At 42.3% G+C, this 24,053-nt stretch overlaps 1 protein-coding gene across 5 annotated transcripts in view; it reads right to left on the bottom strand.

Moving 5' to 3' along the window:
* Nucleotides 1-5,208: 5,208 nt before the first annotated feature.
* The window catches only part of LOC127585249 (mucin-3A-like), a 43,250-nt gene continuing 24,405 nt past the window's right edge, over nucleotides 5,209-24,053 (bottom strand). For 3 of the 5 annotated variants that reach the window (XM_052042557.1, XM_052042561.1, XM_052042558.1), the window contains 3 exons: nucleotides 10,921-11,030; nucleotides 9,360-9,461; nucleotides 5,209-6,800 (listed from right to left, as the gene is read on the bottom strand). In XM_052042557.1, the coding sequence (XP_051898517.1) occupies nucleotides 6,741-6,800; nucleotides 9,360-9,461; nucleotides 10,921-11,030 (272 nt within the window). In that variant the 3' untranslated portion in view covers nucleotides 5,209-6,740. Of the gene's footprint in view, nucleotides 6,801-9,359; nucleotides 9,462-10,920; nucleotides 11,031-22,672; nucleotides 23,142-24,053 lie in introns of those variants that run through there. The other 2 variants (XM_052042559.1, XM_052042560.1) reach the window with 2 other exon arrangements.

Raw genomic sequence — 24,053 nt, forward strand, 5'->3', positions numbered from 1 at the left:
CTTACCCTACAAACACCAGTACTGCCACCTTCTTTACCAAGAACATTGGGCCTCCCATCAGTAAATGGTGCCACTAGGTTTACATAGTTCCGGTACCAAACCCTCCAGCTCGACAAAATGATCAATTTGAATTCAACATGGTGATTAGTAATGGGGCAATTATGTTTACAAAAGTCTGCTGGCTTGACTTCTGGCAGCTGCCAAGCCTACAGTGGATACTGTTTACCAACAGCACTACTATTCACCAATATTGCCCCCCCCCCACCCCCCACCCCACCTCCCAAGAGGACAGGGGCCACAGGTTTACAAGAATGCCACCAGCTCCAAAATTCACCATCTTGACTTGGAAATATGATCCAACAATAAAGGAATAGTGAAAGTCCTGCAATGTCACATCCAAGAGTTCTATGGAACCAGCTTCATATGAACTGCAACTGAGGAATATGCATCAACTAGATATTTGGATGGCAATTAGGGATGGACAATAAAGGCTAAATTGAAAGTTATTCTCAAACCCCATGATTAAAAATATACACTCCATACAAACATCCACCTATACTTCATACTGAAGATTAGTCTATATTGGTTCAGAGCAATCTGTCCCATCCCAGTAACCCCCTATCACTTGCCTACTAACTCTCCCATCCCTCCAATTCTCCTGCCACCCTTCTACACTTGGGGTAATTAATGTACCAGCTCTAATGTGGGAGGAAACTGGAGCATCAAGAAACCCATAGCTTTTTCCAGATTGTTTCAAAGTTGTCCATCTCCATTGGAGAGATTTAAACTCATCTCAATTAGTCATCTAGACTATTTTTAAGCTGGTGGTATAAATGCTTTGCAAATCACACTATTTGATAAAATTTAAGTAACAGCAAGCTGTACACTTTCTAGTTCCATCTCAAAAATGCACAGATGTATTCTGGCTTGAGGACTTGATCATGGATCCATCACCACACTTCCCTTTTCATGATCATTAATTACTTCAGTCTCTTCCTCTTCCAGGGAAGTCCCAGGCTGATGGCTCAAAGTTGTCGATTAAACACCTAGGGACTGGGTGGTGTTGATGTTCAAAGAAATCCATGTACACTTGTACATGACTAGTGTTCAGTTTTAGTCACCCTACTATAGGGAAAATGCCATTAAGCTGGAAATAGTGCAGAAAAAATTTACAAGGATGTTGTCAGGACTTGAGGGACTGAGTTAGGAGAGATTGAGGGTAGGATTTTATTCATTAAGAGACTGAGGGATGATCTTATAGAGCTGTATAAAAATCATGAGGGCCATAGATGGGTGAATGCACAGTCTTTACCCAAGGTTGGGGAAATCAAGAATTAGAGGGCATAGGTTTCAGGTGAAAGGGGAAAGATTTAATAAGAACCCGAGGGCCAACTTTTTCCAGCCAGAAGGTGGTCTGTACATGGAATGAGCTACCAGAAATGGTTGAGGCAGATACATTAATATCTAAAAAGGCACTTGGACAGGTGCACGGAGAGGAAATGTTTAGAAAGGGATATGGGCCAAATGCAGGTGGTTGGAATCAAAGGTGGTTGTGGACACCAGATCAGTCATCCCAGATGCACGAGTTCCTGAGGGTGATGTCCTAGGTACAACCATCTTCAACTGCTTCATTAATGAAGCTTCTTCCATCACAAGGTCAGAATCAGGGATGTACAATTTTATTCACAGCTCTTTAGCAAGTTTAGTACATGCCCAAATACAGCAAGACAAGATATCATTCAGGCCAGTGTGGCAAACACTCATACCAAACTGTCATACAATGAGCATCTCCAACAAGATTCCGATGTCCTACTCTTGACATTCAATAGCATTATTAGCACCAATACCCCCACGTTCAAAACCCTGCAGGTTACCTTGACCAGAAACTTAACTAGACCAGGCAAGGTAAATGCCTTGGCTACAAGAGCTGGTCACAGGCTTGGTTACCTGTAACAAACAGCTCTTCCTACTTGCCATCACCATCTTCTGGACCAGGTGGGAAGATGGAGTACTCAGTTGCCTGGATGATTGCAGCTCCAGCAACAAGCTCACCACCACCACCCAGGACAAAGCCCACTTGACTGGCACCCAATCACCCACTCAACATTTCCTCCATCACTGATGTACAGCAGCTACTCTGACAGCAGACTTGCAACTTCTACCGAGGGGTGCTTAGGAACACCACCATCATTCCCTCCACATTGCACACCATATGAACTTGGAAATATCACTGGACCCAAATCCTGGAACTCCCTGTCCAAATATTCACCAGAAGGACTGCAGCAGTTCAGGGCCACTTACTATCACATTCAAGGGTAATTAACAATAGGTAATAATGCTAACTTTGGGAGCAAATGTACAGATCTTAGTAAAAGTGTTAGTGTTTTTTGTAGCTTCAGCCTTCTGCTTGTGGATATCCAGACTGTTCAGCCTGGTCTTGGGTTCTATAGATTTGATGTTCCTTTCCTCCCCCAGAGTCTCTCTCCAGGACTAGTTTTCACCAGTTGTGGAAGCTGTCTTGGTGCTTTTGAGTACTTGCATCTTCAGAATCTCTTCCCATTTCAACATCTTCCAAGGATTAGGTGGGTTTCCTTATCCTTGGATACAAGAAAGCTGTACACTGAGGAGGAACTAATTTACTTGTTTGAGGGAATCCCAAAGCAGAAACTGAGCATTTCCAGCATTATTTGTCAGTTTGTAAAGAAAGACAGTTTCAAGTTTGACATTCTAATGAAATGTCAGCAACAACTGTTCTTCCTTCATGGAGACAGTCTTTGCCCCATGGGCATTTGTTACATGTGGAAATGTGGCCATGCAGGAAGCACACTGTCAGCATCAATTCCAGCTCACTGTTGGGAGTAACTTGTTCTTGACAACACCCAAGGAACTGCAAGTGCTAGAGTAAATAAGCAGGCTTTATTCTTAAATCACTGGTTGTGCAATTTTTCTTCAATGTAATTACAAGTGGCACTGACTTACTTAAGGTATGCACAGCAAGACATCACATCTGCAAAACAGATGAGGTTGATGAGATATTGGCTAAATTGAGTTCCAATGACAACTCAAAGTTATTTAAAAATATACCAAGCCAACAAATGAATGACAACTTGGGTTTTAAGAATGTACAAGTCACAAGGCAGTGAAACTTAAGACTCCTAACAGTGGGATCCAAACAGAAATATACTGGTGCCAAGGGTAGGGAAAAGGAGAAGAAAGCTTTTGGAAGTGGGTAGGTGGGGAGCTGACTAAAAAGTCCACCATTAAATCCAGAAGATAATTTTCGAAGTGGAAGTATTGGTCACCTGGCAACAAAGGCAGGTGAGAGCTGACTGGCCCATTTGGACAGCCAAGTTTAGATCAGTAGGTAACACTGGAAGATCACCAGTCACTGGAAACAGACTAGGTGGCAAACATAACACCAGAGGTGGTGTGAGAATGGACAGTGGGGATGCTTCATGGGGATAAAGCCACTGCTGGATAAATAAGGTGATTGACAGGAGTGGGACCAAGGGAATGGGACCTAGACAGAGGTGTCTTACTGACAGTCAAACACTATATAGGCACAGGAAGTTCAACATTTTAATTTTAGAAGAGATCTTCAAACAAATGTTGGGATAATTGTATATTTTTCCTGAATGCACTGCTGAGAAAAGGTTTAAGGTTTCAGCTTTTAAATGATCTGAAAAGTGCAAAAAAGTGTCTATCCTTTAAATCAGTCAAATTTTAAAGAGGTGGGAACATCTGAATGACTGGGGAAACTACCTGCACTTTAGATTTAGTACCAAACTGAAACCCCATCTAAAAATCCCCTCTGCAGAGGAGTAATTACAAAATCCTATTTTGAAGTGATTCTCCTACTGCCATCAAAACATTTATTGAAACTGCAAGTCATTTGCTACATTCCTTCATTGGCAATAGTTTTGCAACCAGAGTTTAAAAACTTATTGCATTAGTTACCACCCATGGTTCTTCCTACAGTGCCTCAGGGACCAGGATTCTGGAATAGTCTTTACAACCACATCAGTTCACTGTTGCAGGAACAACAATGGCTAATATCCAGTCTTGCTGTTGTAATGGACACCCACTGTATGAACTTATTGCCTGTTACAGACGGTATTAAGCTTGTAGCCATGTAATTTTAATATTGAAATTTCACTAAAGTCATTGCTTTCAAGTTCTGACAAGCATCTTGGATATTACCAACTTAGACATGAAATTTGTTTTGCAGCCATATGGTACTAAGACAAAATTACAAATTATAGTGCAAGTATAAATTAGGTAGTGCTCAACCACTCAAATCTGATGGCAGAGGGGAAAGAAGCCATTTCTGAATCATTGAGTGTAGGTCTTCAGGCATCAGTACCTCCTCCTTGGAGGGGAGGAGAGAGCATGTCCTGGATGGAGATGGTCCTTGGTGATGGATGCTGCCTTCTTGAGGAACTGCCTCTTGATGTCCTTGATGGTGGGGAGGGTTGTGCCTGTGATAGAGCTGGCTGAGTCAACAACCTCCACCAATATCAGATGACCTCCAACCTGATTGCAGAGCTCACAAAAGAAGATCACCATTTAACTTGCATCAACATGGCCTTGCCAACTCCAAGCACACAACTCCTACCACTCACTTCACCCTCCTACATTTGCAACTCATCCACCAACTGCACTGGAATTCTTATCACTGATCTACACTAACTTACAATAATGAAACTGGCAGCCCATGTTGGGATGTGGGGAGAAATTACCTGGGGAGGGAGGAGAACCCAATCACAGAACATGCAAACTCATTGCTGGATGTCAGAAGTGAACACTGGCTTCCAGAGCCAACTATACCAGGCAATACCATGACAGCACTCAATGCTGTTGCCTCAGCTTGACCTCAACCTCTGGTTCTGTCTGGGTGGAGTTCACACATTATCTTTGACTGCAAGATTCCCCTGGTGTTCCAATATCTTCCCAGAGACATTGGGTCCAGGAGAACTTCTGGGGAGGGGAGGAAGAAGAGAAGATCAAAGACAGGCCAATGGGATTGCTCCAAGCTCAGTGGGCTGAATGACTTCCTGGCAGATATCTGCAGAATTCCTGCATTAAAATTACATGCCTGTGTAGAGAACGAGGTTGCTGAAAGTTATCCTGTACATTGTACAAGTCACTTTCTAGCCTACAGGGACTGTACAACAGGAGAAATACAAAACACTCAAAACCAAAAAACTCCAAATTTCATATTTTATTAAAAGCTTAAAACTTTGACTAACCTTGCTATGCTCTGTATATGAAAGTGATTAAGCCTCAAGCCTTCAAACAAATTTTGAACCACAAACAAGCTTTTACATGTGAAATTGGCATCAACAGTACAAATCATGTTATTCAATAAGGAAAATGTAACAGTATTAGTCAAAGTAGCAAGCAAACATAGCAAGTTTTAGAATGACTGCAACCCTTCAATTCTACCTACCCTGCTCTAAAGATGAGCCACTGGGGTCATCAATTTGAATTCCATTAAAGTCACCTGTCTGGGTTAAAATGTTCAGGTTTTACATGCTGATCTACACCTGGTTTGAAATGTAATTGTGATGCACCAGAATTAGACTAGTGCATACATTAGGAAAGGACCCCCACTAATATTAGCTGGGTGGTTGAATGATCCAAGCCCAGATCCAGGTAACAGGCCAGAATGGTACCAAATGTTACCTCATTTGCTCAAGTGATCTTGAATTCAGTGCATTTCTCAAGTATTGTTTAATTTTCCTCAAGGCATTTCTATAGTGCAACCAAGGCACTCTTACAATCCTGACTGCTTGATCAATAAAGTCCTCAAAAGTAGGTGGTTTATGTAGGCATTAAATAATGAAGTGTTCAGGTGCAACCAAACCCCAGATTGGATTTCTGCATAAAATATACTGAAATGTGATGAATGGAAGCTAAATACAAGTTACTTCTGAAGAACGTTAGCAACATGGGCAATGCTTCCATCCAGTGGAACAACTTCCTAATGCAACCTTTTATGCCATGCAGATGTCAGGAGTGATATGTATGCCAAATGAACAATATTCAAACCACTAACGATGAACTGACTCCATGTGGAAGCACATTTAATAGTTCAAAGGGGCTATTATCAAATGAACATTTGATTTAGCTTTTGATAAATCTGGAACAATACCACATTGTTTAAACTATATTTAACATTAACACCTGCTGCCAAATGCATCACCATAATGCCCTCTAATTTGGAAATAAACCAGATGCTCAAAAATCCATTCTTATCCAACTACCAGTGTGGCATTTTTCCCAAGCCAATTCCAACCACCTCTGAATATTGACCAAAACCCAAAATTGACAAAGCCTAGAAAAATAAGTCTAATTCAGCCCATAGTAAAATCCAATTTACTGTACATTAATAATGAAACCTCAACACCAGGAAGGGGAGGAAAAGGCTTCCATTTTCACTTCATTGTACCTTACTGCAGCAATAGAACCAACAAATCCAAACTGCAATGGACAAACCTTGCAATAAGTGACCACCATTTGAAAATGGGATACTGCAACTACAGGAGTTTTAAGTATCACAAACAATATTGCAAGACTGGAGTTCAAGGGAGAAAGGGGTGATAGATACCAGGGAACTTTGACTGCAGTTTGACCTGGGCACCAATTCTAGTTCCTTAAATTCTCATCTAATGAGGGGGAAAAAAAAAAAATCAGGCTTGGTTCAATCTTTGACATCCCCAGATTTTGATTGAAGGCATTCAAGACTCAAATGAATAATTGGCATGCACTTCATGGAGTCTGTAACTTTCCAGTTTTATCTGTTTAAAAAAAAGCACTCATTGGTAAAAGTAAAATACAAGCTCTGTATTTTCTATCACACTGAGTATAGATTTATAATCAACCACTACCTTGCCCAAGACTAATGCAACATCTAGTACTGCTAATGGTTATAAAACAACCATGAAGTGATGTGGAGTTATTGGGTTGCTGGATTTCACCCCGCAAGTCCATCCATCACCCCATTAAGTCTACATGCAATCAGATTATCCAAGTCAATTCACTACATCCTTGGAGGAAGAATGCCTTTCTTCCCTTGCTCAATAAATGGGAGTCAAAGTTAGAGCTCCTTAATTTCATCAGAACAAAACTGCATTTGGGAAAAATTTGAGTGCAGGAGGCTGGCTGTGGAGGAGGTGAAAGGAAGTCAGTCAAATAAGACAATGTGGGGAATATTTGTTGGTACTGTTGAAGCTTACAGGTGTAGAAAGGGAACACCCACCAGGTATACAAGTGATAGGATAATGAAGTAAAAGTACACCTGTGTACTGGTTATTTGCCTGATTAAGTACATGAAGATTTATTCAAGTAATAAAAAGGCAATTATGGCTGAAAAAACATTTGGAAATACTCAGGCAGGATCTGTGCAGGGAAAACACTTAATATTTGAGAGAGTTCTGAAAGATTAATGACATGAAACAATTTTTCCTCAGATGCTGCCTAACAGTGGTTTTCTTGGATTAAGTAGATGGCCTTAAACCATAGCAACCCTGTGCTGAAGAGAACTGGGAATCATCAGGATGGCTACCCAATGAACGGGTAGACTGCAGTGGCAGAGCAAGGGGAAATCCAAGGGTAGTTATCACAATGTCACTGGCAGTCAAGTCTGTGGGGTGGAGATCCTGAACTACATGATCCACTTTGAATGGTAGAATTCAAAGCCAGAAGTGGGTGGTAATGTGCCATTTTCATTCAACCATCCTGTAGTGCAAGGAGCCACAATGGATCTTGTGGAATAAAGTAACTGCTATAGTTATAATTTCAAATGCCTTCTAAAGACTGGCATGTTATGCAGGAGAGACAAGAAATCAGTCATTACAAAACAGTTTTGGGGATTGGCCAGTCTCTCAATCTGAAATACAAATTACCTTACTTTTTTTTTACTGTGCCCTGACATCTAGTGGCAGGAGATGCACAGCCTGTTGACAGTTTGCACCTTGTTCACTGAAATTTACACTCAAGGTTAATTCCCCTGTCAATTAGCACCATCAGTAACCACATACTAGTTGACCTAGTGAACAAACTGAAATTTGGAGTCATCTATCCAAGTTTTCTTGAAAACCACTAAAAGGTGGCATTTATACAACATTCCACACCTTCAGTCTGCCTCAGAGCATCTACAGCCAAGTAATCTGGAAGTTTAGTACTGTGATAAGGAAACATGGCAGGTGACAAGGTCCTGCAATATTGTTACCAAAACCAATGTAGTAAGGTAGTGAATTTTGGCTAATGGCCCAGGAATAATCCCTTTTCAAAATACCATGTACTTTAACTCAGGATAAAGCTACTGTTTCAGTTGAAAGACTGCTACTTAGATGCAGCCATCTAGATTTTGGTGCACCATTTTCAGAAGCCCACATCATCTTGGCTTGTGTGGGCTACCCTTGGGTCAGAGCCAACAAATATTACCTGGAGACATTCCATGTTAAATATGGCCCCTGTACCCAGCTATGTACTGAAAGTTGATTGTACAAAGTAGCCATGTATTCTGGGAGGGGGGGGCAAAGTATAAGAGAAACCACTGTCAGGAAAACAAATCTGCACATTGACCAAGTCCAGATGAAAGTCTTGCCCCAAAATGTCAACTGTACATTTCCCTCCAGAGATGTTGCCTGACACCAAGTTCCCCCCTCCAGTTCTTTGTTTTAAAACCACAGATTCCAGCTGCAGTTTTGTATCTCCATTGTAATCTGGGCCTCCATTGTAATTTGTGAAAAATACCGAGATCACTGTTATACAAAAGAACTGCAGTGTTTATGCCAACATTCACCCCACAGCAGTATGGTCATTTACTTCAGTATTTTCAGATGTGGCGGCCCTGGAAAATCCAGCAGTTAGCAGCCCAACTGCCTTTTTGAGAATATGGGAGGATTCAGAGTCCTCTCAAGGAAGCAGTGCTGCTGAATCCAGGATTGTGCCTCAATGCTGAAGGCACCACATTTCCAAGTTAGATGGAGAGAGAGAGAGAGACCTGGGAGGGACCTCAAGTGTGGAGTTTCCATACATTGTTACCCTCGTCAGGTGGTGGATTCGTTTCACACCATTTGGTTACGTGTTAGTGACAATGACAGTCCTAAGCATGATTTGAAAGACAGCCTAGGGATTCAAAAATCATGCGTTTCAGGCTTCCAGACAAATTGTCCCAGTACTCTTGTAAAGTGTCAAATTTGGCAAGAGGCACGGAAGAGATTAAGTGACTTGATGCTTGTTCTTACATTGCCAGTTAACCACCCTTAAACAATGCACCTCAGAGCAAGGATGGTAGATTAAAGTTTCATTAATATCTACTCATTTTTCACATGAAGTTACTATAATCTCACCTCTGGCAGTGGTAATTGCAGGCTCTTATTCTCATGGTCCACATTCCATTCACGGCATACAAAGCTTTCTTGACATGCAGCACAGAAAGTGTATTTCCAACACTAAAGCAAAACCAAAATTTCAAACATTCAACCTTAAGGTCAGCCCTTGTCAAGTGTACACAAGTTGGTGAAAACAGCCCAAATTTCCTTCCTGCTCTACATTTAATCTGATTCAATCTAACCATATTTCTGGAAACTAGCCTTGCCCTATTCCTTCCTACCACAACTCAATGGTGATAGTTTAGTTAAGGACCATCCAGAGAAACAACAGCAAGTTTTTTTTTAAAATTTGTATACACCAAGATTCTTAGAATGGGTGAGAAAAATATCCACAATGAATACCTCACCCACCCTTGAGGCCAGCAACTTGAGATACCACTTGTTCTGAAGCACAAGAGCATTAGAACACTTGAGATCAATTGACTTAGATGGACAATTATAGACAGCTTCCTCAGAATTACTCAAAGCAGAAATCCCAAACTATTTCCCATTCAGCAATCCTGAAGTCACTTGACCATTTCCTTGGATTTCTCATGACAATCCATGCTGAGCTGATGTAGTCTGATACAAGGGTGACATCCAGTAGCATTACTACCACAGTGCAATCCCAAACTGTTCCCAATGTTTACACATCCCACTGTGACCATGTGCATTTCCCTATGTGCCCTTTGACATCCCAAAGTTGTGGAAGTTAATAGGTCAATGTAAATTGCAGCAAGTGTAGACGTGTGGCAGAACCTGGAGACCGAGTGGGTGTCATGTGAATGGAGTGTAAAGTGGGTTAGAGTAGTATTGCTACAATTAGGGTGCTTGGTCAGTGTAGACTCAGTGGGCTGGAAGGGGCTTGTGCACTAAAACTTGCTCATTGACAGAAAGTAACATCATCTTTTGCTGTCTCTATAAAAGTTTGTGAACTACCCTCTCAGCAGAGCAACACTTGATTGAGGATTAGCCTGGGGAAAAAGTGATGGGAATATTGAAGGAATAAACACTAAGGAATGAAAAATTTTTAAAAATTGCTGGAAATATTAAGTACAAAATGCTGTAAACAAATCAGGTCAGGCAACAGCCATGGAAGAAATAGTTCAGGTCCTTTGACAAGAATTTTGACCTAGTTTTCTCCTCCCCCCCACCAAACACTGCCTGACCTGCTGAGCTTTCAGCATTCTGGTTTTGTTAGAATTTAGGGGAAAACCAGTGATTGATGTACCTCTCCTACAGAGGAATAGCCTGCCCCTCCAGAACTCAAACTTGGAGCTGGATCACAGTACATAACTATACTTCAATGAAAGACCCAAATCAGATTTCCATTGACGACATTACAGAGAGGGCAGCATACATAAGCATTCAATATTAACTCACACCAAAGGAAGTTGAGTACTACCCCTCTGCAGATAAAATGTTTGCACATTAAATTTACAGGATGGTACTTGGTGACACTGAGCAAACCAAGAATAGATTTAGGTTACACCATTAGCAACACCAGCAAGCGACACAAGGACCCAAATTGTTGACTTACCAGAAAAGCCACAACCAGGACAGCGATGATCACCAGGCTGAACAACACTATCAGTGCAATCCCAAAGGCAGGGAAATGAGTGGGTTCATATGGTCTATCCAGTCTTGCATCTGAAAAGGCAAGTATTTCATACCACTTTAAAGTCTATTGGCTTCAGGAGTTTGTTACAATAATTTAACTCTAGACAGAAAAGCTAGAAATAGCAGAGACCATGGCCCTGTGTAACCAACACCATGAACTCCTGCAGACAAGGGGTGTTGGTCAGCCACATCTGCTTCCAGCACCCAAGCTGCTATTTGAGTTGTGTGCAGAACAAAACCAGCAGGCCTCTGCTGCCAAGGCAGAGGAGTCCCTGCTCAGCAAAGGCTTTAGGGAACCCAAACTCAGTTCTTCAACCAACTAGCACAATGCTACGCTGTGTGGTGACACTGACCCACTCTGCACTACAACGGACTTGTTTGAATTTGTTCTTTATAAAAGTGTATAGTTTATGTTTGTTGTGAGTGCCGACATCTGAAGCTGTGATGCTGCTACAAGTTTTTCATTGCACCTCTGCATACACGTACTTGTGCATATGACAATGAACTAAAATTTACAGAATCCCCATAACATCCATTTACGGATATTGGTACATTTCCCCACAGGAGGCATCCTTTTAACCCATTGTGCCGAGTCAGAGCAATCCCTTCTCTTCCCCCACGCACTTGTTTCCCTATAACCTGTTCTCTCAGGCTTAACACTCCTGAGACCTTGCTACACTATAGAGGTGGTACAGTAGCAGTTAACTTACAACTCACGGGGGGGGGGGGGGAAGAACCAGAGCACCTGGAGGAAACCCAGGTGGTCACAGGGAGAACATGCAGACTCCAGAGGCCAGGAGTGAAGCTGGGTTACTGAAGTTGAGGCGGTCACACCACTACCACATGTGACCTGTTCAATCTGAAATATTCATAGATTTAAAAACAAATGCCAGAATAATAAACTTTCTTCCATCCAGACAAAACTGGACTTGCACACCACCCATCGTTAAAGCAGAAGGGTCAAATGCAAAGTATATTCAGCCTCATGACTGTTCTCCACCTCCAGGCTCTGTCTGGCAGATCAGGTGGCCAGATGCATCGACTTTCCATCTGCATGTGGTTTTGGATGCACGGACCCAACAGCAAGCTTGATAGCTGGTGGTTCCCAGTGAAAACACTGCAGGCCAAGGTACCAAAACTTGCAATTAGCATGTCATACCCTTTTGTAAACAAGTCCCAGAATAGACGACAAACCTAGGGCTGCAGAATCAAGTCATTAGATGTGCTAGGTCAATAATCAGTGAAAAGTCGGGGGGGGGGGGGGGGGGGGGGGGGGGGGGGGGGGGGGGGGGGGGGGGGGGGGGGGGGGGGGGGGGGGGGGGGGGGGGGGGGGGGGGGGGGGGGGGGGGGGGGGGGGGGGGGGGGGGGGGGGGGGGGGGGGGGGGGGGGGGGGGGGGGGGGGGGGGGGTCAGCTTAAGCTGGTAGACCCACCACCTCACAGCTTATGACCCAGGTTCAACCAAGCTCTCATGCAACTGGTTTGGAGTTTATGACTGGATTTCCCCCCCAGGGCTTCAGTTTCCTCCCACATACCCGAGACATGCAGGTTGGTAGGTTAAATGGCATTTGTAAAATTACAGTTGTGGAGAATCAGGGTTAATCATCATGACAGATCAGGTTGCAGGAGTTAAAGAGAAAAACCATACTGATGTTTGAGAGCTAGCACATGGCATTCAGTGTATGTGCCCAAGTCAAAAGGTGTCCACAGAACAATAGATGTCAGAAATCTGACAAACTTTGCTGAGTGATAGAACTTGGGAATTCATTACAAGGTGTGAATATTTCAGGAAGTGCATCATTTAACAGAAATGTGATTCAGTTCTATGAATGCAGGTATTATGCAAGTTTCAATGTCCAGCCAAGGAAGTGTCACTGGGAAAGAAACTAACCAGGACTGTTGGCCCATCAAATGTATTGGTTCTTTTGTAGTTATTTAATTATATTCCCATCTCCCCAGCAACCACCCCCCCCCCAAACTCTAGTATTATCTAATCCTTTCTGAAAGGGCCTTTCATATCTGAACCTTCTCTGATGGTTTCAGTCACTAATCCATGCCCTCTAGTTAGAGGCTTGAATAGTAAAACTTTTCAAATAAATCAATTTGTTCACCACTCAACGTCAAACTAAATCTGCTTGTAATTGTGGTTTTAGATCCATTTAAAAAACAGGCTGCCCCTTGGTGATGTGGTTTTTTAAAAAAAAATATAGATGTGGGCAAAAACCAACTGGTGGACAAGTGAGGAAAACAAACTGGCTCAACATGGTAACCACACCTCTAGTCTTGCAATGAGTGGCATCAAAGTACACAAGACTGGTGTGAAAGTTAAAAGCAGAGGGGAAATTTCTGCCTTTTGAATTTATTATGGGAGCTTGATCATATCTCTAGGTCAGATGCTTTGTGACCTAGGGAGAGCCTGTATAGCAAAGGATAGACAACCATTTGCTCAGGCAGGCAAGGGCAGAGATATCCTGAGGTTACCTGCCACTGTTAACTTACTGAATGGCTCTGCAGGAGAGAGACTGGACCAGGTATGGTCAAGGCTCTTGTGATGAAAGACTTCACTACTGCAAGAATCCTAGCCCCACACTTATTCTTGTCAAATCATATAGAGAAGTCTGGTGTCCTTAACCCAGGGATTGACTAGTAACCAGATCAGAAATTTTGCTGCATGCAAAACTGATGAACCTGCAGTCCACCAGGAGGCACTGCAATACTGCTACAGGAATTGTAACATCTGAAAAATGCAACTTGCATGGATGCTTGTTACATAACTGGCAAGAAAATCCACTTAGAGGCCAAACTTTCATTTCAATTGAGCACAAAACATCCCAATGCGACCGAATTTTACAATATGATCAAATGCATGATTTGTTACAAGTTATTCACCTTGTTTCTTTACACTCATGGGAGTCTGAACATCTCATTTGAGACTACCAGTCCTGTTTTGTGGAAATGCAAATAGGGTCCACCAAGTTGCACAATAGATATTAACATCTGGAATGTCATTAGTCCAATACCATTCCCAATAAAGCAGTTAGAAATCCAACAGTCCATTGCACTGAATTACACGTTGACAGAAGCAAATTTACCCAATTAAATGGGTCAGCCTTCATCAACATAGTACTGTCAAAGACTTCCAATGCACTTCTGAAACACCAAGCCATAGATTAGAGCAAATGACAATCAATCCATTGGCAGTTGATCTTTAAATTCTGGGATGAATACAAGAATTGAGTGCAGGTGTGTCATAGGGCAGAGATTAGATATGGGAAGACTCACTGGTTACATTCCAGATGAGATGCAGAAGCTCCTGGAGACACCATTTGAGAGGATAGCACATTCATAATTGCAGCCTAGAGTACAGGTAGATCTGCTATAATGCAATAGTCATGTTCCTCAAACCTCTCATTATAGAGAGTTGCTATAGTTGCAATAGCAGAATAGGCATTGTTGCCTTCAAAAGCAGATTTAAACAGAAGCTGCCGATTCAGCCCAATACATCACAGCCACATCCCTCCCCACTGTCAGATGTATCCACGAAGTCCTGAATCAAGGTAGCGACAAAGACCACCACCATTCAGGCCATGCCATCTTCTCAGCTACCATTGGACAGGAGCCTGAAGTCCCACAGCAGGTTCAACCGCTGCTTCCCTTCTACCAACAGTGCTGGAGGAGCTCGGGTCAGGCAGCAGAGAGAAATAAACAGTTGATGTTTCAGGTTGAGACCCTTCAGGCTATTCCTTCAACTATCTGGTTCTTGAACCAACCTGTACAACCCTAATTACTACCTCTATCAACAGCATGACTACTTTGCACTACAATGGACTTGTTCTAATTATGTTCTTTTTTTTAAAGAATGTGTTCAATTTGTTTTTCTTGTGAACATTGTCTAATGCTATGTGCCCATGCTGCTGCTGCAAGTTTTTCATTGCAGCAATGCATACATGTGCATATGACAAACTTGTTTTCCCCAATCACACCATAACCAATGCAGCTTGTGTAATGCAGCTATTGTTCCATTAAGTGCATTATAACCAATTCAGATTCAAGACATTTAATAGCAAAACTACCTGTACAAGGTTTGAATGGATAGGAACCAGAGCTGGTATGCAATTTGGAACAGTCACCACTCTACCATGGATCTTGTTAATTGTGTACACAAGGAACCAAATTCAGATACAATCTGCAAGAGTTGCAGTTTTGTTAAAAGGGACTAATTAGTCTCATTTTAAAATCTGGGGACATGTCAGCACAAGCAAGGCTGCAGCTTCTCAGAAGTCAGTATATTGTTATTCAGGCAGCCATCCAATCAGGGAACTCCACATCTTCCTTCTACCCAGTGACTGCAGAGCCTGTTCTGAGGCAGCTCATTTCAGCTGCCAACATGTCCCCCTTGGGAAGGCAGAGACTGCCAACTCCCACCTGTTGAAGCAGCAAGCCAAAATAGCCCACAATTGTCATGTGGCAACATTAACTGAACAATGGTTGTCAGTTAATAAGACAGTCACAGGGGTAGGTGTGAAACTGAAGGAGAAGCACTTTAACATCTAGTCCTTTTTGAGTGAGAAATTTTCCCCAGGAGCATAGAAGGCTAAAGGATGACCTAGACCTAAACCACAGGGGGCATAGACAAGGTGAATGAGTCAGCAATAGAGCTGAAGCTGGCCCTTCAGTCCACACCTGCAATCAAGCATTTTTAATAATCATACCCCAACATATTTTCTCATTCTCAACCTTTCCTTTGCCTCAGATTCTACCACTTGTCTACACACTAGAGAATTTACAACTGACCTGCCAAAATGCACATTAGGATGTGAAGGAAATCCATGCAGTCACAAGGAGAACATGAAAACTTGAGTGCCAGAGGTCAGATTGAACCCAGCTCACTGAAGCCATGAGGCAGCAATACTAGTGGCACCATTGTGTAGGATAATGGACCAACATCAGTTCAGTCCCCAAACATCCTTGCCAACTTAAGTGTCTACAGCCACCGTTTAATTGAAGCTTTGCATTTCATTGAAAAACATCTGATTTGTAATACAGCCCAGCTTGTAGGGTGACCACGGTTTAAAGGCAATAGTTACCTCAAGTTAGTTTCAATAGTCATCCCAATAGGTCAGCAAGATAACACTGGTTTCTGATCTACAGTGTGCAGCAATGAGCACTCAAACCACTTCCACATTTGGTGTTGCATTTGTGCAGTATGCAATGTAGCCTTGCACCCTTAAAGAGACATGTCCCAGAGAGACTCCAAGTACACATAGCCTATCATTGATGCTCAAGCCAATTCAGGTGATGTGAGTAGCTGCCATGAAAGTTTCAGGGATGAAGTGGCAGTGGAAGAGGTACAAGACTCCAAAACAGAATTCACACAGGAAGTTAAAGGATCACTAATAGTGAAAGTCTATGGACAAGAGGACAAAAGTGACAAAGGAACCATGTTCTTACAATGTATGCAGACTTCAGGCTCAATGGTGACCATACTATAATATTCTTTGAAATTGTAATGAGATGTATGGGGAAGAACTCAAGTAGACAATACTCAATTAAATGTAGAACACTGAGAAACAACTATTCAAAAGTTTAGTGAGTGTCCCACTAACACTTGAACTTTATGAATAAAGGCAATGGAACAATGAGGGCAATAGACAAACATGCCATGTATGAAGGCAAGAGAGTAGGAGATTTCACAGAACAGTTGGGTGGATGACATCTATCCATTAACCAGGAGGGATGGAGACATTACAGTGTATTTAAATGTTCATGGGGAAAAGTGGTGGATTATGGGAAACTAGAAGATTAGTAGATCCATATAATACATATAGGGTATGTCTTGGGAAGTGGAGACCAATTTTAGTGAAACCCTGAATATCTGGAAACAGTATAGTAATGAGTCAACCTAAAGGGTGAAATCTTGTTGGGCCAAGATTAAATTTTAAAAAGGTAACAAATTGCCAATACAGTCAGTGGTCCATTTTGATTTTCTAAGGGCCTTTGATTAAAGTACCCAACAAGGAACTAAGCTGAAAGAATGCAGAACTGGATGATTGGGTTACTGGCTAGCTTTAGAACAAAGAGGAAGGGTTGTTATTCAGTGGAAAATGGTTAGAGGGTTGCCACAAGAACCACCACAGTGACTTGCATCAAAAACAGCTTCTAAATTTGCACACAATTTGAGAAGGGCAGGAAGAATGAGCAATGGAATAAATTACAGGGGGTAGTAAATAAGTGGGCAATGGAACAGAACAGGCCCTTCAGCCCACATTGTCTGTGCTGACCATGATGCCAATTTAATTAATCCCATCTGCCTGCATATGATCTACATCCTTCCATTCCCTGCCTGTTCAAGTGCTTGTTTAAATGCCTCCAGCACTGCATCATATCTGCTTCCAACACCTCCCCGGTAGCACATTCCAGGCACCCATCATTGTACAAAACTTTGCCATAAAATCCAAGTCCTCTAGTATTTGAGACTTACACCTGGGAAAGACTGACCATCTATGCCTTTTGTTATACAATTCTACCAAGTCTCCCCTCAACCTCCAGTGCTCCAGAGAAAGCCACCCAAGTTTGTCCAACCTCTAAAGCAAATACTCTAATCCAAGCAACATCCTGCTAAATCTCTTCTGCACCCTCTCCAAAGCCTCCATATCCTTCCTGTAATGGGGTGACTAGAACTGCACACAATATCCCAAATGTGGCCTAACCAAAGTGTTTTTAAAATATACATACACAGGTGCAATACAACTTCAAGTCAGGAAGTGCAAGTTTGTGCACTTTGGTAGGAAGAATTGAAGTTACTTTTCACCTGAAAAGTGAAATAGAGGAACCAAGAGCAAAATACACTAATCACTACAAGGTGCATAGGTTGGCAAGATCATTAAAAGCAAGCAGCTACATTCACTTGGAGGAATAGAATTAGAAAGTACAGAAGTTAGTTGCACTAAACCCAAGTGGGCCTCCTCTCCATGGATTATCTACACTTCTCACTGCCTCAGCAAAAGAGCCACATAATCAAAGACCCCACCCTAGACTTCTTCTCCCCCTCCCATCAGGCAGGGATACAAAAGCTTGAAAGCACATGCCGCCAGGATGAAGGACAGCTTTTATCCTGCTGTTTTAAGACTATTCAGTCCCCTAATACAATAAGATGGACTCTTAACTGCAATCTACTTCATTAGGGCCTTACACCTTGTCTATCTGCACTCTCTGCAACTGTAACACTATGAAGTGGTCTGTATGGTCAGCATGCAAAGCAGTTACCACCACCCCCCCCCCCCCCCCCCCCCCCCCCCCCCCCCCCCCCCCCCCCCCCCAGTTCTTCAGTACATCTGACAAACCAATTTAGTGCCCAGAACTGCAATTCTTGAGAGAAGTGCTGAACAATGGAGATTTAAAAAGGATGATATCAAAATAAGGATGTGTACATTAAAGATTAATAGACCAAGTCTTGAGGGGAAAATAGCAGAGATCTTTAAAATGAAAGATTTGGATAGAGTTGATGAAGGTCATTTCCATTTGTGGAAAAAACCACAAGGCATCAAATCCATTAGAGAATTCAAAATCAAGTGGTGAGAATATGGAACAAGTTATGGACCAGTTAAGGAAAGCTGGACAAAGAATACAAGCTTCAGTGAAATTTAGTTAAGTAGGAGTTGGTCTGAGTGGAACAAATCTCAAGCATGGTTTGGTTGGGCAGAATGGCCCATTTATGTAATCCAACTGGTTTTAGTCTTCACAAGGGAGTCCTTATGAAAAATCTGGTAGCTTCATAGTCACCATTTCCCAGTCACTCTAAAAGCACTTCATTTTAAACAGGAATTGAACACTAACCCTGATCAAGGTTTCCAAAGCTAAATAGCACAATTTCCCCAGTCTGAGATACTTGTAGTCAAGTCGCAATCTGCTATCAGCTTGTGCTTACTGGAACAAAGGCCAAGCTGAGGTCTTAAATAAATGCAACAGCTATCTATTCAGGGCAGGTGTAGCCCCCAGAGAGCAGCAGCACAAGGAACTCTAATTCTCATGAGTATTGCTTTAAGAAAACTTTCCATAACCTAAGAAAGGGAGTGGCAATGCTTCAGTGGGAGACATTTAATTGGATGTGTCATTTAGTGAAGGGAAGACACAGCAAGTACAGATGTGAATGCTAGTGCCCAAGAGCTTCAAGGTCAAATCCTCAGAGGCTGCCTTGATTCAGGAGTTCACGGTTTATTAACTTGATGTAGAACTTGTCTAAAGTAGCTTCTCTCCCCTCCCCATCCAAAAAGCTGACAATGCCATGTCCAGGTAGGTTGGGGGACAACTGGGCAATTATTGAAACCAAGAACTGGCAGTAAAATCTGAAATGAAAGCAGTAAATGCTGAATACTCAGCTTCTGGAAAGGGAAACAAACCCTCACATACAGGGCATTTCCAGAGTTTACTATTTTTAATTCCTTGCTAATGAAGTTTGCTGATTATTGCTGCATGTCATCTGAAATCTACACGAACTGTTGGCTAGGATCTTTGAGTCCTCATTGTCAACAGGGATTGTACTGGAGGATTAGAGGGTGGCAAATGTTGTCCCCTTACTCAAAAAAGATAGTAAGGAATAATTCAGGGAATTACAGACCAGTGAGCCTTACATCTGTGGTGGGTAAACTGTTGGAAAGGATTCTAAGAGATAGGATCTATGAGCATCTGGAGAAACATGGACTGATTAGGGACAGCCAGCATGGCTTTGTGAAGGGAAGATCTTGCTTCACAATCCTGATAGGGTTCTTTGAGGTGACCAGGAAGATTGATGAGGGTAGCGCAATGGATGTGGTCTACGTGGATTTTAGTAAGGCGTTTGACAAGGTTCTGCGTGGTAGGCTTCTTCACAAGGTCAGAGGCCAAGGGATCCAGGGAAGCTTGGCTGTGTGGCTTCGAAAACTTGGCTTGCCTATAGAAAGCAGAGGGCTGTGGTGAAGGGAGTGCATTTGGATTGGAGGGCTGTGACTAGTGGTGTCCTGCAGGCATCAGTTCTGGGACCTCTACTTGGATATTTATTAATGACTTAGATAAGGGGGTGGAAGGCTGGGTAGCAGATGACAAAGATCAGTGGTGTTGTGGATAGTGTGGAGGGCTGTTGAAGCTTGCAGAGGGATATTGATAGGATGCAGAGCTGGGCTGACAAGTGGTAGATGGAGTTTAGTCTGGAGAAGTGTGGGGTGGTACACTTTGGAAGGACAAACTCCAAGGCGGAGCACAAGGTTAATGGCAGGATTCTGGGTAGTGTGGAGGAACAGAGGGATCTGGGGGTTCATATCCACAGATCCCTGAAAGTTGCCTTGCAGGTGGATAGGGTAGTAAGAAAAGCTCGTGGGATGTTAGCTTTCATAAATTGGGGGATCGAGTTTAAGAGCTGCAAAGTAATGATGCAGCTTTACAAAACTCTGGTTAGGCCACACTTAGAGTACTGTGTCCAGTTCTGGTCACCTCATTTTAGGAAGGATGTGGAGGCATTGGAAAGGGTGCAGAGGTGGTTTACCAGGATGCTGCCTGGATTAGAGTATGGATTATGGGGAGACTAAAGGAACTAGGGCTGTTCTCATTGGAGAGGAGGATGAAAGGAGACATGATAGAGGTATACAAGATATTAAGAGGACTAGATAGAGTGGACAGCCAGCACCTCTTTCCCAGGGCACCAATACTCATTACAAGAGGACATGGCTTTAAGGTATTGGGAAGTTCAAGGGAGATGTCAGAGGAGTTTTTTTTTACCCAGAGAGTGGTTGGGGCATGGAATGCACTGCCTGGGGTGGTGGAGGCTGATACATTGGACAAGATCAGAGATCGTTAGATAAGCATATGGAGGAATTTAAGTTAGAGGGATGTGGGAGGAAGGGGTTCGGTAGCCTTGTGTGGTTTAAAGGGCAGCACAATATTGTGGCCTGTATTGTGCCGTATTGTTCTATGGTTCTATGAGAATATCCTTCACTTTGCCTGAGAAGTTACGAGGATGCCTGTGGATCATCACTTTGCTTATCCTTTTAGACTTTAACAGAGTCAGGAGAGCTTTGAATGCTATCTGATTACCCCCCACCATATTGAGCTGGATTTCTTAATCCTTGGGTTCACATATCCATCCCACCTGGTTCCATCTACACCAACATCCCTCCTTTATCCAATTCCACCCATCACCTAACCGGTCTCCACCTCCTACCAGCTGCTTAATTTTTTTTTTAAATCTGTTCCTACCCATCAGACAGACTTCCCTCCTCCTTTGCACTTCCATGTACTGTCCACCTTCCCTCTACAGTCCTAATGCAGGGTCTCAACCAGAAAGGAGAGCCATCCTTTTGTCTCCACAGATACTGCTCAACCTCTTCCAACCTTTAATATACAGACTGCAATTGGAATGCTGTCTCAGCTTTCAACTTTGTTTACCATGCCCCCAACTTAGCCAATTCACTTAAAGGTAACCCTTCAAAATATAGAAGTTCCTTGTGATCAAGTAATCTTTAAATCAAAATGTCACAACTAATGTTGCAATATTCCTCAAAACAGGATCTACACAATTTGAAATTTTAAACTTGTTCTAAAAACTTAAATGTCACAAGTTGCAATGTATTAGGCTTGAAAAATCAGGAACTTCAAACTGCAGAGTGTAAAACCAAGACAATTTTAGTTTACACCATAGATGGGATATGTACATTGATAAGATTCCTTCATATTGTAAAGTTAATGTGGGAACATGTTCCAGATCATGGTGACAACATTTGGCTGCACTATTCTCATGAGTCAGCCCTGATCTTCAGGGAACTGCATGTAACTAATCCCAAAACACTAAATTAGTTGCAATATCCATTGGGACCCATTACCTTGTGTAATACCAACTTCAAAAGCAACAGAACCATCTATACTCAATGCTGCAAACAAGGCAACCCAAGTAATTCTCTCCCCCCACCACCACCACCCCCCCCAACACCAAGATTTGGGGTCCTATATGGGGAATAGTATTGGTTTTAGTGGGGTAATAAGAAAATGACTACTCTAGTGATGAAAATTAGTTGCAAATCACTTCATGGTTGAACCTTCATTCTACTTGAATCCAAAGGCAGCAATGGAAGACAATTACACCCAAGGATCTGGTTCCTTTAGCATACCTTCAGAAGCAAGAAATTTGGCCAGAAAAGCCACATCGATACAGGTGACCCAAATTCCTGGTCAAATAGGATGGAAATTTTGCACTCAAGCTAATTTAGGACTGCAGAAAAGATAGCTTTTCCTCTATGTGAAAAGGGTATTTGTGCACAAATCACATGGCCCAAGCCAGTGTTAATTTGGACAGAAAACCACAAAGCTATACCAGTAATCACTAGAACTTGTAAGTATCAAACTAAAAGTCTACAGGCAAGTCCATAACAGTCCACCATTCATATCCATGTGATTGGCAGTTTATGGAAGTGTTCATGCTATTTGATTAATTTACAACTTGCACAATGAACACTGGATAGATTCAATTTGAGGAATTTTTGGAGTTCTATGCCATTCATTCCCAGATGCTTTTTAGCCAACTCTTCAAGCATAGAATCTACAGGATTTGAGATTCTTGAACAGTTTGCATAACCTCCTGAGGTGACCAACAACTGAGCTATTCAAAGGAATAGGACAATGAGTACACAATAGTGGCAACACAAGTTCTTCCTCTGAAGCCTTCATAACATTTAATGTGTCAAAACTCAGTGGTAAACTCGATACAAGACTTGTGGGAAAGACTCACCGACTGGGAATGGGAAATGTGGGCAGAAGTTCAACATCACACAGACCAAAATGTGGTTTAAAATCCATGCTAGATAACCAAGATTATGGGTACCACAATAACTGTTCTGCTCTAAAATTCGATCTAGAATGCAGATAAAAGGACTTTCATGGCCCAAGATTGCCCTAGTCTAGCGCAACTTTCACATGGGTCATGAAGGCTGCATTCTTAAAATTAGAACTGGAGAAATTCAAATCCAGACTAAAAGTCCAAGCAACAAGAACCAGTAGATTTGGAAGAATATCTTTGAAGGTCAATGATTGAGGGAGTTCCCTTGGCTTTGCTAGAGGACAAAATATGTTGCTTGACCATCTTTTACAGGAGTTAGATGGGTCTTCAGAAACAGACATCACTGCAAAAAAAATACAGAAGGATCACCATTGATATTAGGAAGCATTAAGTTTCTGAATGATAAGTCACTTAAAAAAGTTGCCACTTTGATCACTAGCATTAAAGTGCTTTTGCCAGAACAGACATTGAAGAATGACTTCTTAACTGAAGGGTCTTGGAAAGCAACCAGAGATTACTGCTGCTATGGTCTAATCTGTATTAAACCACAATTAGGCAAGTTGTTTTTAGATTTGCTACCCCATACTCACCTATGGGTTCCTTAACTCAAATCACTCCAGCTGTTCATTCAGCTTAAATCCTGACAACTTTGACCAAAGGCTCTGCCCTGCCAGTACCCAGAAAACAGTAGAGCTGCTGTTTTAGCACTGGAAGTCAGGACTGAACCAGACTCACTTAAATTGAGTTTGCACATCCTCCTCATTACTGCATGGATTTCCTCCAGATCCTTTGTTTCTTCTGATATCAGAAGGATGTGCAAGTCAGGTCAACTTGCCACTAAACTGTCTGCATTGTGCAGGCAAGTGGTAGAATAACGGGGAAAGTTGATGGGAACGCAGAGAATAAAGTGGAATTAATACAAATAGGTGCTTACTGATTAGTGTGAATTTATAGGTCAAGCAGCCAATTTCTGTCAACTTAAACCAACCCCTTTATATCTTGGTGTCCAATTTGTTTAGCAATGCTTCCTTCGAGGACCTTAGAGCATAGCGCGCACATACATGGATCCACTCGGATTGTAATTCAACCCTTCACTGATTAAGACCATTTAGTGATTGTGCAATAGCCACACATGGCTTCTGATAGAACAGATGACCCAATTATTTTATGGAACTTGCCAAGTGCTCTTGTACACAGTATTATGATAGACTTAAGACCAAGGGCAGACTACGAATAGACACTTAGTTGTGAGAAA

This window comes from Pristis pectinata, chromosome 32, assembly GCF_009764475.1.
Source record: "Pristis pectinata isolate sPriPec2 chromosome 32, sPriPec2.1.pri, whole genome shotgun sequence".
NCBI classification, from domain to species: domain Eukaryota; kingdom Metazoa; phylum Chordata; class Chondrichthyes; order Rhinopristiformes; family Pristidae; genus Pristis; species Pristis pectinata.